The 14,271-nt window shown below is 40.0% G+C and overlaps 1 protein-coding gene across 1 annotated transcript in view; it reads right to left on the minus strand.

The window, feature by feature from the left end:
- Nucleotides 1-13,385, minus strand: part of SCFD1 (sec1 family domain containing 1) — a 168,483-nt gene extending 155,098 nt beyond the window's left edge. Inside the window, exons 1-7 of the mRNA XM_030559349.1 lie at nucleotides 13,355-13,385; nucleotides 9,541-9,611; nucleotides 7,830-7,918; nucleotides 6,950-7,040; nucleotides 5,607-5,729; nucleotides 3,763-3,850; nucleotides 2,026-2,115 (exon numbers count right to left, since the gene is read on the minus strand). Of these exons, the coding sequence (XP_030415209.1) occupies nucleotides 2,026-2,115; nucleotides 3,763-3,850; nucleotides 5,607-5,729; nucleotides 6,950-7,040; nucleotides 7,830-7,918; nucleotides 9,541-9,611; nucleotides 13,355-13,385 (583 nt within the window). The remainder of the gene's footprint in view (nucleotides 1-2,025; nucleotides 2,116-3,762; nucleotides 3,851-5,606; nucleotides 5,730-6,949; nucleotides 7,041-7,829; nucleotides 7,919-9,540; nucleotides 9,612-13,354) is intronic.
- Between the last annotated feature and the right edge of the window lie 886 nt (nucleotides 13,386-14,271).

The raw sequence follows: 14,271 nt of genomic DNA on the forward strand, positions 1-14,271 counted from the left end.
TTTCTTTAACAGTTATCTGGCCATTAATGACAAACACTTGTCGCAGCCCTAAAGCCTATGTTCTAACATGGCGTCTGTTTGGCCAATTGTCGGTCAAAAGGTCACATTGGTACCGTGTGCAACACCGTGGTGCGGTGTGCAACATTATAGTGCCGTGTGCCTTTTCCCGCTCTTTTCTCTGGTCACCTAAGGGTCAGACTAGTGCCGTGTGCAAAAATACCAGCATGCCTTCTCTTGAACCTTCTGTCAGTTAAAAGGTCAAGTTGGTGCTGTGTGCAGAAGCATAGGGCTGTGTGCAAAAGTAGTGTGCCGAGTGCAGCTCCCATTAACGGAGAGGGCACCAGCTTGGAACCTGGTTGGTGAAGGAGCTAGGGACCAATCAGACGCTGACACGAGTAAGAGAGCCCTCGAATAAAACTATGTCTCGTGCCAAAATCTGCAAGAGTATCCGCGGGCTAGCTGGAAGGCCTGATCACCCTTTCAGCCAGGGTCTTCTCCAGCTTTAGCCGGTTCGGGTCGCGTTGATTTGCTTTCTTTTTCAGATTATTTTCCCACCAATTCGTCATGCCCTTGGTGTCTGTACTGCTGGTCAGCTGCGCCTGGAGTGTGCTGTAAATACTCTGTTTGTTTAGCCCTTTCCTTTTTTCCCTCCCTTACTTGATACCAAGATGTGTATATAGTATATGAAAGTTAAATTGTTGTATTAATTCCTATTGTGGTTAATTGTTGTACTTGACAATATTCAGTAAATGTGCGCACAGTTTACTTAGTTTTGTGTATCCGTTCTGGATTTTAGTAAGCAGCTGATCACAGATCGTTTGGTTTTAAGTTGTTGAATGTAAATAAACTGTTTCAAGTTGTGTGTATATTCTTGTTCTGATAGTATTGTTAGTTGGTAAAAGTGCTCCTCCCCAGCCCAAGTTGCAACTCATTCCCCATTAATAAACAGCCACTTGGTTCTGAATTACAATCTGTCACGTTTTGATTTTCCTCACTCAATCAAATCCTTACTCGAACCTGCATTGGTCTCAGACAACACTGATAATATCTTGTATGCTATTTAACAAAACTTCTGTTTATCAGCAAAAAACCCTGCCAATCTCTCAAAATCTCAGAATAAGAGAGATTTTATTTTGTTAGTTGTCATCAAGATTGGTTGTTTGTCGTGGCAAAAAATGACAGTAATTGTATCACACGAAAAGGAGACATCATGAAACAACATATTCTTTATTTTACAACATGAATTATTTAAAATATTTAATTAATATTTTCATAAAATTAAAAACACTCCATGACCAAGCTAGTTATGGTGCTACTGACCATGAACTTTTATGAAAAATATTAAGGGTTGGAATTTCAAAATTGTTCAGCATTCGCCCAGCTCTGTTCCTAATTAAGCAGTTTCCAGCACGAACCATTGAAGTATGGGTATTTTTACCGATGACTTAAACAGGAGCAGATTTATACCAACAATAAGCACTTTTGAAAAGCCTGCCTTAAAGCTCATAGTTTGTGTCACAGATGTCATGACTATGACAAACAGAGGTTTAGAAATAGTTTAAAAAAATCTACAGTAGGCTAGGAAAGCCTTTTCTATAACCTTTACAATCGCAAACACTGTGTAGGAAATGACCAAAATAATAAGGTAAAGGTTGTTGTCAATTATGAGATTGAGTTCAAATAATATCCAGTTTCAGTAAAAAATATTAAACTAACACCGTGCACTTCCTCTCCTACTGCACCTTTCATCCAAGAATCTCAAAACACAATTTTTCAGACACTAGACTCCGTTCTTATAAAAGGTCGGAATTACTGCCTATTCAACAGTGTTTTCAGAGCAATACACAAGTCGAGTGACTGGCCAAAGCTTTCATATCAAACAGAATCCAGGAGTCTTGCATTGACCCTACTTCCTCTCTCAGACTGCATATGTGAAAGTTTAGAGACTTACAATATGTAATAGAAAATGCAGATCTCTTAAAAGGAACAGCGCACTGAGAAATATACTGGAACTTGTAAACTTACCAAGTGTAACAAAAAAGCAGAAGAGACTGTCAACTACAGTGTCCATAATGGCCTCCATTTCAGTGTCCGTTATATCTGGTCTGTTAATGGCTAAAACATTGTAAAATAGAGCAAAAAAAAGTGACGTTACATTCTAAAGCAATATTTACAATACACAACACTCTCAGTGAGGAAATCTCCTACAGGAGCTGAACAGTGACTCTTAGTCATCAACACTGAAGAAGTGACCAAGTAAGAAAGCTGTGATGAAGGCCTCACTTAATGCTTCCACTCCTGCTCTCAATTAATTTTTTAAAGACACAAATAATGGAAAAACGAAGAAATTCATTTTACTGGTTAGATCAAAATCAATGTTGTACAATCTTCCTCCTCTTCTCTTACAATACATGTCAACTCTGACCAGACCCTATTACTATGCAGCTATGGGTGAAGACAGAGAATCAAGACAATGTGTGTGGTGATTTTGGACTAATGTCCACTTGGAAACCAGTTTCCCAAGGTGGAAGACACTGTGCTATCTACAGAATACAAATTCTGTATCTGTACAAATATTACAATATATGTTATTTTATATAGTAAGAAAGTTCCAAACTCAATTGTCTGTAACACATATAATAATTACTCCATTAATGGTTTAAAAAACATTTTGCTATCAATGACAATCTGCATGCCAATTTTCTGATCCGGGGTAATTCCAAAGTATTTTATAATATAGATAGGAAGATACACACACACAAACCTTCCCTATAGCTGCTCTACTGTAGCAGTAACACATTTTATCTTTAACTAATATTTCTGCTTCTAACATAAACAGTCTATTAGATAAGCCTGGCTACCAACTTCTGTTTATTTAGGACACTGTGGTAACAATCATCATTTGACACAACAAACCTAAGCTGGTTAGGTGTACATTTTCTTTTTCTTTTTCGGTGGGGCAGGAAAAGATTGTGAAGTTAGTTTACTCTATTTCAGGGGTTCCCAAACTTGGTTCACAGCTCGTTCAGGGAAAGCCCCTAGTGTGCTGTGAGATGCTTTGTTTACCTGAGCGTTCGCAGGTACGTCTGCTTGCAGCTCCCAGTGGCCACGATTCGCTGTTCCCGGCCAATGGGAGCTGCGGGAAGCGGTGGCCTTAAGTAGTGCTTATTTAAAGTTGTGCAATCCTCCCTTATAATATTATTTGGCAGCTACCTGCTTTGTCCACTGCTTGCAGGAACAGCAGCCTGTTGGAGCTACCTGGTGGGGGCTTGGAACCAGGTGGAATGGACAACCCCTTTATCAGCTCCCCTAAAGTTCCCTGAGCAGCTGCTATCAATTGCCAGGAAGTTCAGCTGTCCCTCCCTCTCCTGCCCTCTACCTTGGAGCTGCTCCCTCCTCCCCCTGGTCCTTTACCCCATTTCCACAGAGCGGCAGGGGGGAAAGGGAGGGGAGAAGAGGACACGACAGGGCTCAGCACAGAGGGAACTTGCTGGATTTAAGATCCTATTAACATGTATTTGAATAGTTTTGAATCCCACTTCTAGTTAATTCTTGTGAAGTCAGATTAACTTATCAAAGAGATCTCTCTTGGCCTTAAAATAGATACAGATTTTAGATTTATCTATCTGTTAAATCGGAAATCCTCAGTTACAGAACAGAACGTATTTAAGATTATTATTAGATATTGTTTTGATTTCAGAGTAAGCTTAAATTTTAGCTACTTAATGGTAACAAACGTTATACAAATGAAATTTTACCTACCACGATAAGAGATGAGCTCCTTATTTTGATTACACAATACAAACATATCATCTTCCAAAGTAATGAAATTGAGATACTGATCAAAGACCTACAAATTAAGGGACAAAAAAAGAATTAGATAGCTTAATGGAGTTTAGCTCCACCAAGGGCTATTAGCCAAGATGGCCAGGGATGCAACTCAATGCTTGGAATTGCACTAAATCTTTGACAAGCAAGGAGAGGAAGACAGAGGTGGATCACTCCAACTGCCCTGTTCTGTACACTCCTCTGAAATTCTGATAGTGGTTACTATCGAAGACTAGATACTGGGCTAGATGGACCATTGGTCTGACTCAGAATGGCAGTTCTTATGACTAAGGCTGAAATTTAGTCATGGAATCCACGGAATCCATGACTTCCAAAGACCGCCATGATTTGAGCCAGAGCTGCAGGATCCCCTGCCACTGACCCCCCCGCCACTCGCAGCCACCCTGGGATCTGGGGGGGGGGCGGTCCCAGAGCTCCTGGCAGCTGCTGGTGGCAGGGGGAACCCCCACAGTTGTGGGCCACCGCAGCTCAAAGCCCCCAGCAGAGGGGGACCCTGGAGCTCCAAGCCCCCACAAGTAGTGGGGGCCCTTGAAGCTCCCAGCCACGCATAGCTGCCCAGGCTCCCCATTTTGTTACAGATATTTTTAGTAAAAGTCAGGGACAAGTCACAGAAATATCCGTGAAAAAATCTTAGCCTTAATGACAACAATCATTACAAGATGCTAAGAATAAAGTGTGAAGCTGTCTTGTCTTAAACGTACATTCATGACTTGTTACAGCTTTAATCTGAAACTGAACAATACCAGATTTCTATCTATAATAATTACAGCATAATTTATAAGGCCTGACATTCAAATAAAGATACAACTACAGCTGAAATATCTTAGAGGGTGCTGTTCAGAACTATTAAGAATAAACAAATATTAAATGTTTCTAGGGCACTAATCTACTAATAAAAGCTATAAAAATTTGGTTTTTCCTTTTGTTGAGGTGCTTAGTACTAAATCTGGTTGCACTGAAAGATGTTCATCTTCACAAAAGCAGCAAGGAGTCCTGTGGCACCTTATAGACTAACAGACGTATTGGAGCATGAGCTTTTATGGGTGAATACCCACTTCGTCGGATGCATTTCACAAAATGATGAAATAATTTCATAAATAAATAACCCTAAACCTATCATGAGCTTGCTGTATAACACTTTTTGTTTATTCCTATGTTCAGAAAAATAATAATGGAAAATACAAATATCTAGGTAATGCATAAAAGGGAGGAAACAGATGATTGAGCACTGAAGCCAATGTAGATATACCAATTTACACAAACTGAGGATGTGTGTATTAAAATTTAACTAGTAGTTCTTGTTTGAGTTGAATTAAGAATTTGTAACTGCTCCTCTCTCCCCAATTGAAAACTATAAAAATAAGGAGAGAAAGTGAATAATGTGATCTGAAATATGAAAAGAGTTATTCAGAAATACACAACTTTGATATATCTGCTGCACGTCAATCTTCCCTCTTAGTTTCCTTCTTTTTTATAATTTAGCAGATAATTTTAAAAATAATTTGTGCATAAATTGTCTGTCCATTCCAGTTGAACATTCTCTATTTCCAGCAAAGATTACAATCAAGTTATTTATGTCACTTTGGGAGCAGAAAAATGAAGCTAAAAGGATATATGGTATTAGGTCAGCCCAAATGACAGGAACATTTCTATTTCATTACTATTTTAATCCTAAATGCTTTGTGAAACATTAAAAAATGCATTTTTTTTTAAAAAGCGAAGGTCCTTTAATATCATAGCCTTCAGAAATTTCTTACCTTTGCTACTTGTGTTACTGCACTAGCCCCTAAGGCAGCATTTGCAATATCTTCCAGTTTACTTCTTGAAATAGCAGAAATAAAATTTAAATAATATGATTCATAAAGCTGATTTCGAAGATCCTGAAAGCAAAAATTAATAGCTTTTTCTTTCAACAGGTACTAAAGAGCATCTTGCTAAAAATGAAGCTACTACTTAAAAATCTGAGAATTTTTATTACCTAGTGTTCTAGTAATCATTGAAATTAAATTATTCTGGTGTGCTTAGAGGAGTTTTGATACATAAAAACATTGTATTGCATAGATGCAGGGATAGTTAGGAAATTAAAGAAGTAAAGTTATCTTAAGTTTAGTTAAGAAAATAATATATTTGCTGGTATGTAGGAAAAGGCCCTAATAATCAAATAAAGGAAGATGGTGAGAATAAGAAGTTATAAGACCAGAATGTAATGTGTGAAGAATGCATGGTTCAAAAAGTAATTAATAAAACAAAAGGCTGCAGTAACAAGACAAACTGTCTTAAAAGAAGCAAGCACATTCCCATTGTTCTGCAGGAAAGCAAGGAAGGGGAGGAGATAAGAAAGGAAGGCTTTGGAGGAAGGACAGCACCAATGATAAACTGCTTCAAACAGGTTTTTGCTCAAGCTAGCAAGTTAGCTGAAGTGTATAAAGAGCCAGGAATTTGAAGGTTCTTTATCAAAACTACTCCGATCATGCTGGGACAAATCAGGATGAAAGGACTATTCTCTGGTCTGGTCCATCTGTGAGTATAATTGATCAGATCCTTACAGATGTGTGTTATTGTATTGGATGTAGTACATTGCATATTTTTTAGGGGTTTTTTTTAGGTACATTTAAAGCAATCACACAACTATCATCTGGCCTTTGGACTTAAAGGAATGTATGTGGTAATAATGTCTGGTGGTGCCCTGTATTAATATTCATACATAATAATTCCAACACTGGACACAACATACTTAACACAAAACATCAAAAGCAAGGAAATGAAACTTAAGCTATTCAACAATGCACGTCTCTACTATTCTACCCAAATACAGATTGCACCACAGAGCATAACCAGCAGGGACGCCTATTTTCAAATCATCCTCTTCCCACAGCTACATTCCCCCTCTCGACTATTGCTCTTTCTTAAAGGTCTGGGAAACATCGGCTTCACAAATTACAGTTTGGATACAGAAATATTTTTATATGAGAATTCCTTTTTGTGGCAAATATAGATTAATACATGCAGTATGTTAAAATTTGGGAAAAGGTGCATTCATAAACTCACATGAATTAGATATGGACTACTATTTCAAACATTAAGTGTGCAAAGTAGTTACCTGGCACATTCTGTCAATATTTTCTTCTGTTGGCATTACAAAGTATACTGCTGGAACATCTGGAATAGGATCTCGATCAGAATGCAAAAGCCTAAGGGAAAATCAAAACTAAGTTGACTTTCCAGTTACTGTTGCTTCTCTTCCTATTCACTCAACACTATGAACATCAGAAAATAAAATGTTTAGTATGACCTCCTGCACATCCAATTTTCTAGAATTCCTCTATGTCTTATGAAGTTTGATTTCAGCAATGTCACCACACACACACACACACACACCTGTCAATTATTTCAAAAATAAAAAAAATTACTTGCTAGATGAACACTAACCCTAAATTAACAGTTGAGAGCTCCAGGGTAGCAAGCGGATATTGCTAAGTTCTGTCTCTCTGAAGGATAAGAAGGAACTGAGAGGTGGGTTGGGCCTACTCAGCCCTTTATGGGGGCCAGAAGGAAATGCAAGGGCACATAGGATACACATACATCCTCAACATGCCCTTGACAAAAAAATCCTCTCTTATGAACATGCAAACTCACAGTGGGATCAAGGTGGATAAATACTTCAAGAAGAAGACTAGGTTATTTTATTTTAATTTATTTATTGGAGAGGGAGTCTCTCCATCTTCCACTGTGTAGGAAATTCTTCTGACTAGTTTGATAACTTTACCCATCCTTTAGCCACAATACTCCTACTGGATTTTGGGCAGGAGTAAGAACAGAATCTTCAATTAAATTTTTTAAAAGCGCCTTTGTATCTTGTGTACTGATTCAGAAGACTTTGTATGTGATTTTTCAGAATATAAACAACTGGAGTTGTAGATACATGGTTTGAAGTATAAGTAAACAGATATAACTAACAAATGCATGCACAAAGTACTCACAGATGCAAGGTGATGCCCATGTCTCTCAGCTCTTTCACTGACAGCAAAGGAGAGATGATATCTTGGCCAAATCTGTCATAAATGAGAACCTATAAAGCATAGGATGAAAATGTTAAAATATTTCTTAATATGAAAATTTTATTAAATGTTTTAAGTTCTTCCATTCCTATCATTACTGTTTACTAAGAGACAATAAAGAAGAAAAAGAACAAATGAGCAGCAAAAAAGAAAGATGGAGAAATCTTGCCAGAATCAGTGCTTCATGTCAGTCAAACAGGAAGCTCTACCCCCAGAAAAGTAATTACTGTGAAGTGCAAAAGTATCACAAAAAGGTCAACTCCTCTGACCTGAAAAAGAGAACTGATGGTACAGGCCTGAGTGGAAGAAGAGAAGGAAAATATCATTTGGGGGGAATTAAAATTATTCCAGAATGCCATATTGAAAAAATAGCAATGAAGGAATTTTGGGCTCCGTTTGCCCTAGATGTACTACTTCAAAAATTCAGTTTCTTCCTTTGAATTCCTCTTTCCCATTTCTACCTATTTAATTTTGAATTTTTGCCAGTGCTTGCCCACATGTCACAAATGAGTCTTTGTCACTGGATCCCAATAGGTCCTAAGTTTCCTCCACTTATATATTTTAAGTGAGAACCTGAGAAGAAACTAATAGGTTTTCCTAGAACTTCAGTTAGGCATTGCTTCCTAAAGATGCTGTACTTTTAAACATGTATCTTTTCTATCAACCAAAATGTGCAATTCTCGATATGAATAATACATAGGATAAAAACCCTTAAAGAGTAAAAGAATTTAAGTACAAGAACAGCACAAACACTATCAACAACACAAAGGAGAAAGGGCTAGGCATTATTTAAACAGAATTACACTGTCTGCTACAGTTGTTCAGTATTTCCTATGCACAATGGCTAAATATATCACGTCATAATTAGGATGTATGTATGTCACTGAAAACTTGGCCTGAAAAAGGTAACTTTTTCATGACAAATTTTCATAAGATAATTGGTGAAAGTAATCAAACTGTGTACAACCAAGTGTCTAGATTAAAACTTTTTTAAAGGAAACATATACACTTTCTATGATTTGTTACTACCTCACCCCCAATTCTACTCTTTTGCGCTAATACTACAGTTTGTTTTCAAATGTAAAGAAATTAAACTATTTTAATAATTAAAAAAGCATAAGCCCAATAGAAAGATAAAGTGCCTATAAAACGTTAATTTTCTCAAAGCCTGACAAATTGTCAGAAATGGCAGGTTACTTGACCTAGATTCCACCATGCGAGGGTCATCCTGTCCCCATTACCCGGCCCACTTACTTATACCCATGACTGCGTGTAACCCACTGTATGAGCGATGTACCCTCACTGCTTCCCTACTGCTTCTTGATCCTACCCACCATACACCCCGCATTGGGGGACCTTGCAGACTGTATATGTTATGTGCTAACCAATTCCCACATACCAGCGTCCCCCTATACTCTGTATGTTGCCCCCAATGACCAACAACTGACGCTTTGAACTCTCTGTATCATTTTTATTTAAACATTCTCTAATAAACTTTTATATCATAAACACTTGGTCTGATGTTTACCTAGCAGTTGCTAATTTTTACCTCCAATTAGTTAAAATCTGATAATCTAAATTTTGGACATGCTATAAGGATGCCTTTTAGAATAAGTCAAATAGTTTCTCTTACCTTCCATACAGGTTCTCCTGTGCTGTTTTTAATAGGAGGAAGATTAAAATTCAACATACGCTTCAAGGCCACTGAAAAATAGTGCAATAAAAACATCCAATTACTACTATGCTAGTTTTACTTTTTTCCTTGATAACCTTTGAGACCAAATATGTTTACAAAGACAAAAGATTCTTTTCTAATTTAATTCAGTACTGTTTTTTGCCAAAGGTCCAAAGCAAGACTTTACAATTTTTATTTTTTTTTCCATAGACTTTAAGGTCAGAAGGGACCATCATGATCATCTAGTATGACCTCTTGCACATTACAGGCCACAGAACCTCACCCACCCACTTCCGGCTGAGTTACTGAGTCCTCAAATCATGATTTAAAGACTCCCACTTACAAAGAACCCACCATTTACACTAATTTAAACCTGGAAGTGACCCATCCCCATGCTGCAGAAGGTGGCAAAAAAAAAAAAAAACAAAACCCAAACCCAGGGTTTCTGCCAATTTGACTGGGGGAAATTTCCTTCCCGACCCCAACTATAGCAATCAGTTAGAACCAGAGCATATGGACAAGACTGACCAGCCAGACACCTGGAAAAGAATTCTCTGTAGTAACTCATAGACCTCTCCATCAAGTATCCCATCACTAGCCATATAATCTTTGAGTTAAATTCATGTTGAGATCTATTGTTCTTGACTTATCAAGTTCAACTAACTATTGCTGATAAAATGAAAAAAGTTTTTAAAACTGAAGACAGAATCTCTTCGTCCTATCAGTCGGACAAATTGTAGCCTCATGAGAATGTTGTTAATTAGAACAGCTGCCAGAATACAACTCAGCTCTGTTCATTAGATCTATGGCTTCCCCCATCTCTTAGCAAGTTTCCATCTTAACAAGGAAAGTTACCTTTCTAGTATTTCACATAGCAGGAAGAACCCCAAACATAAGGGCCAAAAAGTTTCTTAAGATAATCAAGGCAGACTACAGTAATTCACAGATGGTGGGCACTGCCGTATTGAAAAGTGGGAGCACACTGGAATGTGTGCGCCTTTAAAGAAAAAGTAGAAATGGCAGGTAAATTTAGAGCTAATAAAAAGGAAATATTTCACACAGCATGCTGTCTGGAATTCACTCTACAGGAGATGAGCAAGTTAAATACTGAGAGTGGATTTTAGAAGACAGAAGATTGGATGGCCCAAGGAAAGAAGATATTCATAAATTACTGAAGTTTAGAATTAAAATACATTTATGTATTGAAAAATTCTTAATTTCTGACTCAAGCAACAAATCAAATTTTAATATGTGATGTGTCATTCCAACAAGGGTATACTAAAATAAATCTGACAATACCAAAAGAATGCTGAAGATTATATGGGCAGAGGCACTCTTTTTACCACTTCTGGTGGAGCCCCAGTGTGTGGACAGAAAAATAAAGATTAAATTAAACATTATTACCTCAGCTTCCTGCAGCCACAGAAGGTTGCTGGATGTGGATCTGGTCTCCCCTGTACTGCTAGGAGCGCCCTGAAGTCAGGGGAGGTACTCAGAGGTGGGTCTGATCTCTCCCCGTGAGTGGCCATGCAGGGGAAGAATAAGTCCTGTCCCTCCTCAGCCTGGCCAGGACCATCAGCTAGGAGCCCCCGGCTAAGGTGCTCCCAGCAGCATGGGGACAATAAGACCCACCTCCAGGAACCTCCTGTGGCTGCAGAAAGTTCCAGGGGTGCTGCCTTCAGACCCCAGCTCTGAAAGCAGCGCAGAAGTGAGTGGCAACCCTGTGACTCTCCCTACAACAGCTCTGCAATGTCCCTTTCAGGTCAGAACCTGCACACAATACCAAGAAGTTTCAGATGTAAACATCTGAAAACATGAAATTGACTAATTTCCAAATCCTATAGCTGTGATATTGACCAGATTGGACCTGAATTTAGTAGGGCCCTTTAAATAAGTTACAGATAACTTCTCTGAGGAGTCTAAAATCTAAATTAAGACTAACCACATTGAGAAACAATAGGTGAGGATACTGGGAGATGAAGATTACATCAGTCAAAGTTCATAAAGTGTACTCTGTACTCTGCTGTATCTTTTTAGTTGCCCTGGATTTTTACAATAAATTAATGAATATTCATGGATTGTGTCCAGAGCAGAAGAAAACATGGAATTTAGTGACATCGACTGAAATGAGTAATGAGGAAAAATGCGGGAGGAGGAGGAGGTGGTACAGCAGAAAGGATCAAAGATGACAACTAAATAAAGCAACATCGAAGGATGGAATTGCTTGTAGTTTAAGGAAATTAAAGAATATCAAACTACGCTAGAGTAGGTACTGGTTGAAGGGATAAAACAGGAGAAGAGATTAAGGCACAGAAAGGGAATAACAAGTACTGAAGGAGATCTTGAATTCCTGTATAGGCTACAGTAAGTAGTTTGAGATGGTTAGCATAGAAAATGAGGAAGATGATTTTAGAAACAATATGTTGAATAAACTCGCAGGGCACCAATGGGAGTCCAGGATACCTGAAAAGCAATTATTGCAATTGTCAAGATGAGAGATGGCCAGAAGATGAACCAAGGTTTTGGTGAAATCACTAGCAAGGAAAAGAAATAAACAGGATTATGATGAAACATGCTACCCGTTCTAACAGTACGTTCCAACAGATGGCTCAAGGCTCTACAAAGATGGATTACTCATTTGATTTTCCCTCATTTATATATATGGTTAAACGACAACAGATAATTGAAACTTCAGAGTTATTACTGCTGCTCAGTTTTGAGAAGTTACAGAATGAAAATTGACTAAAAAGTCTTGTTGATGAATTAAGACCAGAAAAAAAGAAAATGCAAAAGTGCAGAAGAAGCACATCGCAGAGACATTAACGTCTAAGAAAAGATTGATTAATTAGCCTTATTATCAATAGTAGTTCCCACTAATGTTCATCCTAGTTTTAAGACTCATGTTTTCTACCTCCGTGACTCTCCAGGACTCATATGCCTCCTATGTCCTTTGTTTAATCCTAACAGCAAATTCATGTAAGAAAGATGTGTTCTTCTGATGTCAAACCATATTTTATGTCTGCTCCGGTCAAAGAGAAACTGTTTCCAGAAGACAGCAAAGGTAACCTACCAACCACCTTCTTTCCCATAATTTATGCCATCTCATCCATTCACTAGTCTACTTAGTCTGCAACAGCAATGCCAAAGCCTGGTGATTTTGCTGCCCATGGCTCTCTGTGATTTTATTTACATTTCAGAAAAGTCTCTGCAGTATAGTCTTCTTCTGTCGCATTAACAGTCCAGGAAAACCCATTCTTAATCACTTCCAGCCACCGTACTCGCTGGGAACTCACAGTACGACCTAGGGGAGCTCCAATCCGCGGCAGAGTCGGGGCCACCCTTGGGACAGAGGATCAGGGGCGGGCCGAGCTCCGTGGTGCGTTGGGGTAACAGGAACAGAGGCGGCGGCGGACAGCAGAGGGGCGGTGGCTGGGGTCCCTGGCCGAGGTCGGGCGAGGCCCCCCCAAGCCAGCGTTACATAGGAGGGCGCCAGGCTTCACAGCCCTAATTACAAACAATTAATGCCTGGACCAGGGGGCGGGCCCCGCTTGTGACAGGCCCACGCTGCCACCCCTTTGCCCGCGGGAGAGGTGTGTGAATCCCCCGCTCCCCCAGCCACGGCCACGGCCACAGCCGCCGGCCGCTGCACGCCCCCTTGCTGCCGCCCGGCCGGGGGCCGCAAGTCCCCTGCTCGCGCCGCCGGGCGGGAAAGGCTACAGCCACAAGCCGAGCCTCCGGGTGCCGGCAGAGGCTAGAAGGGAGAGCGCCTCACCTGTCTGCTTCTCCCGGATACCGGCCGCCATCTTCACGGCCAGCCCCGCCCACCTCTGCGTCCGCACCAGCCGGGCGACGTGGCGCGTCGCCGCACTCGGAGGCAGGTCCAGAGGGGGCGGAGCTTCAGTGCTCCCCGCCTGGCCACGCCCCGACCCCTGGTCGGGGCGGAGACAGGGAGCTGAGCAGGGCAAGGTGCTTGGCGGTGCTGAACCACCGCTGGGGTGCGCGGCTCTGTTCATTTCATTACAGGAGATTTGTTTATTTCACCTCCTTAAGAGAAGAGCTGACCCGCTGTAAGCCGTCCTGGCTCTCACCTTGGAGACCTCTTTTCTAATGAAGAGAAATCGCACCTGCCCTTAGCATAGAGTGGAGAGCTGGCGCCTGTTGAATAAAGACGGATTGTATAGGAACCGGTGTGAAAGCCATGAACAGAAATTACCAATTCCAGGGTCCAATACTCCATCCTGGTTGAGGGGGGCATTAAATTTAGGGGGGTAATAATAGCGTGTATAGGGAAAAATAGCCTATGATCGTGTACGAAGAGGATAAGCCACACCCTGGACGAAAGGCAAGTTATGTGACCACATCTTAAATACCACCACTTCCTATCTTTGATTCTGCAACCAGAATGCTCTTTTAACATTTTATATTTCACCCATAGCTACTATGAAATTAGTTGTTAGCCTAGCTGTATTAGGAAAGCAGTCTGCAAGACTCCTTTAGCTGCCCTCTTTTGCAAGTCATCCCAGTATCTCCAACTGCACAAAGTACAATTCTGCTTCATATTTACTAGAACATCACCTTGGTTAAGCAATGACTTGTCAGCCCATTGGACAGTTGCTTAAGTCCATGTCTAATTAGACTGACATACTTTATGAGCAGTTATAAAAACGCTATTAGCAGCGGACACAACTG

This window comes from Gopherus evgoodei, chromosome 4, assembly GCF_007399415.2.
Source record: "Gopherus evgoodei ecotype Sinaloan lineage chromosome 4, rGopEvg1_v1.p, whole genome shotgun sequence".
In the NCBI taxonomy this organism is placed as follows: domain Eukaryota; kingdom Metazoa; phylum Chordata; order Testudines; family Testudinidae; genus Gopherus; species Gopherus evgoodei.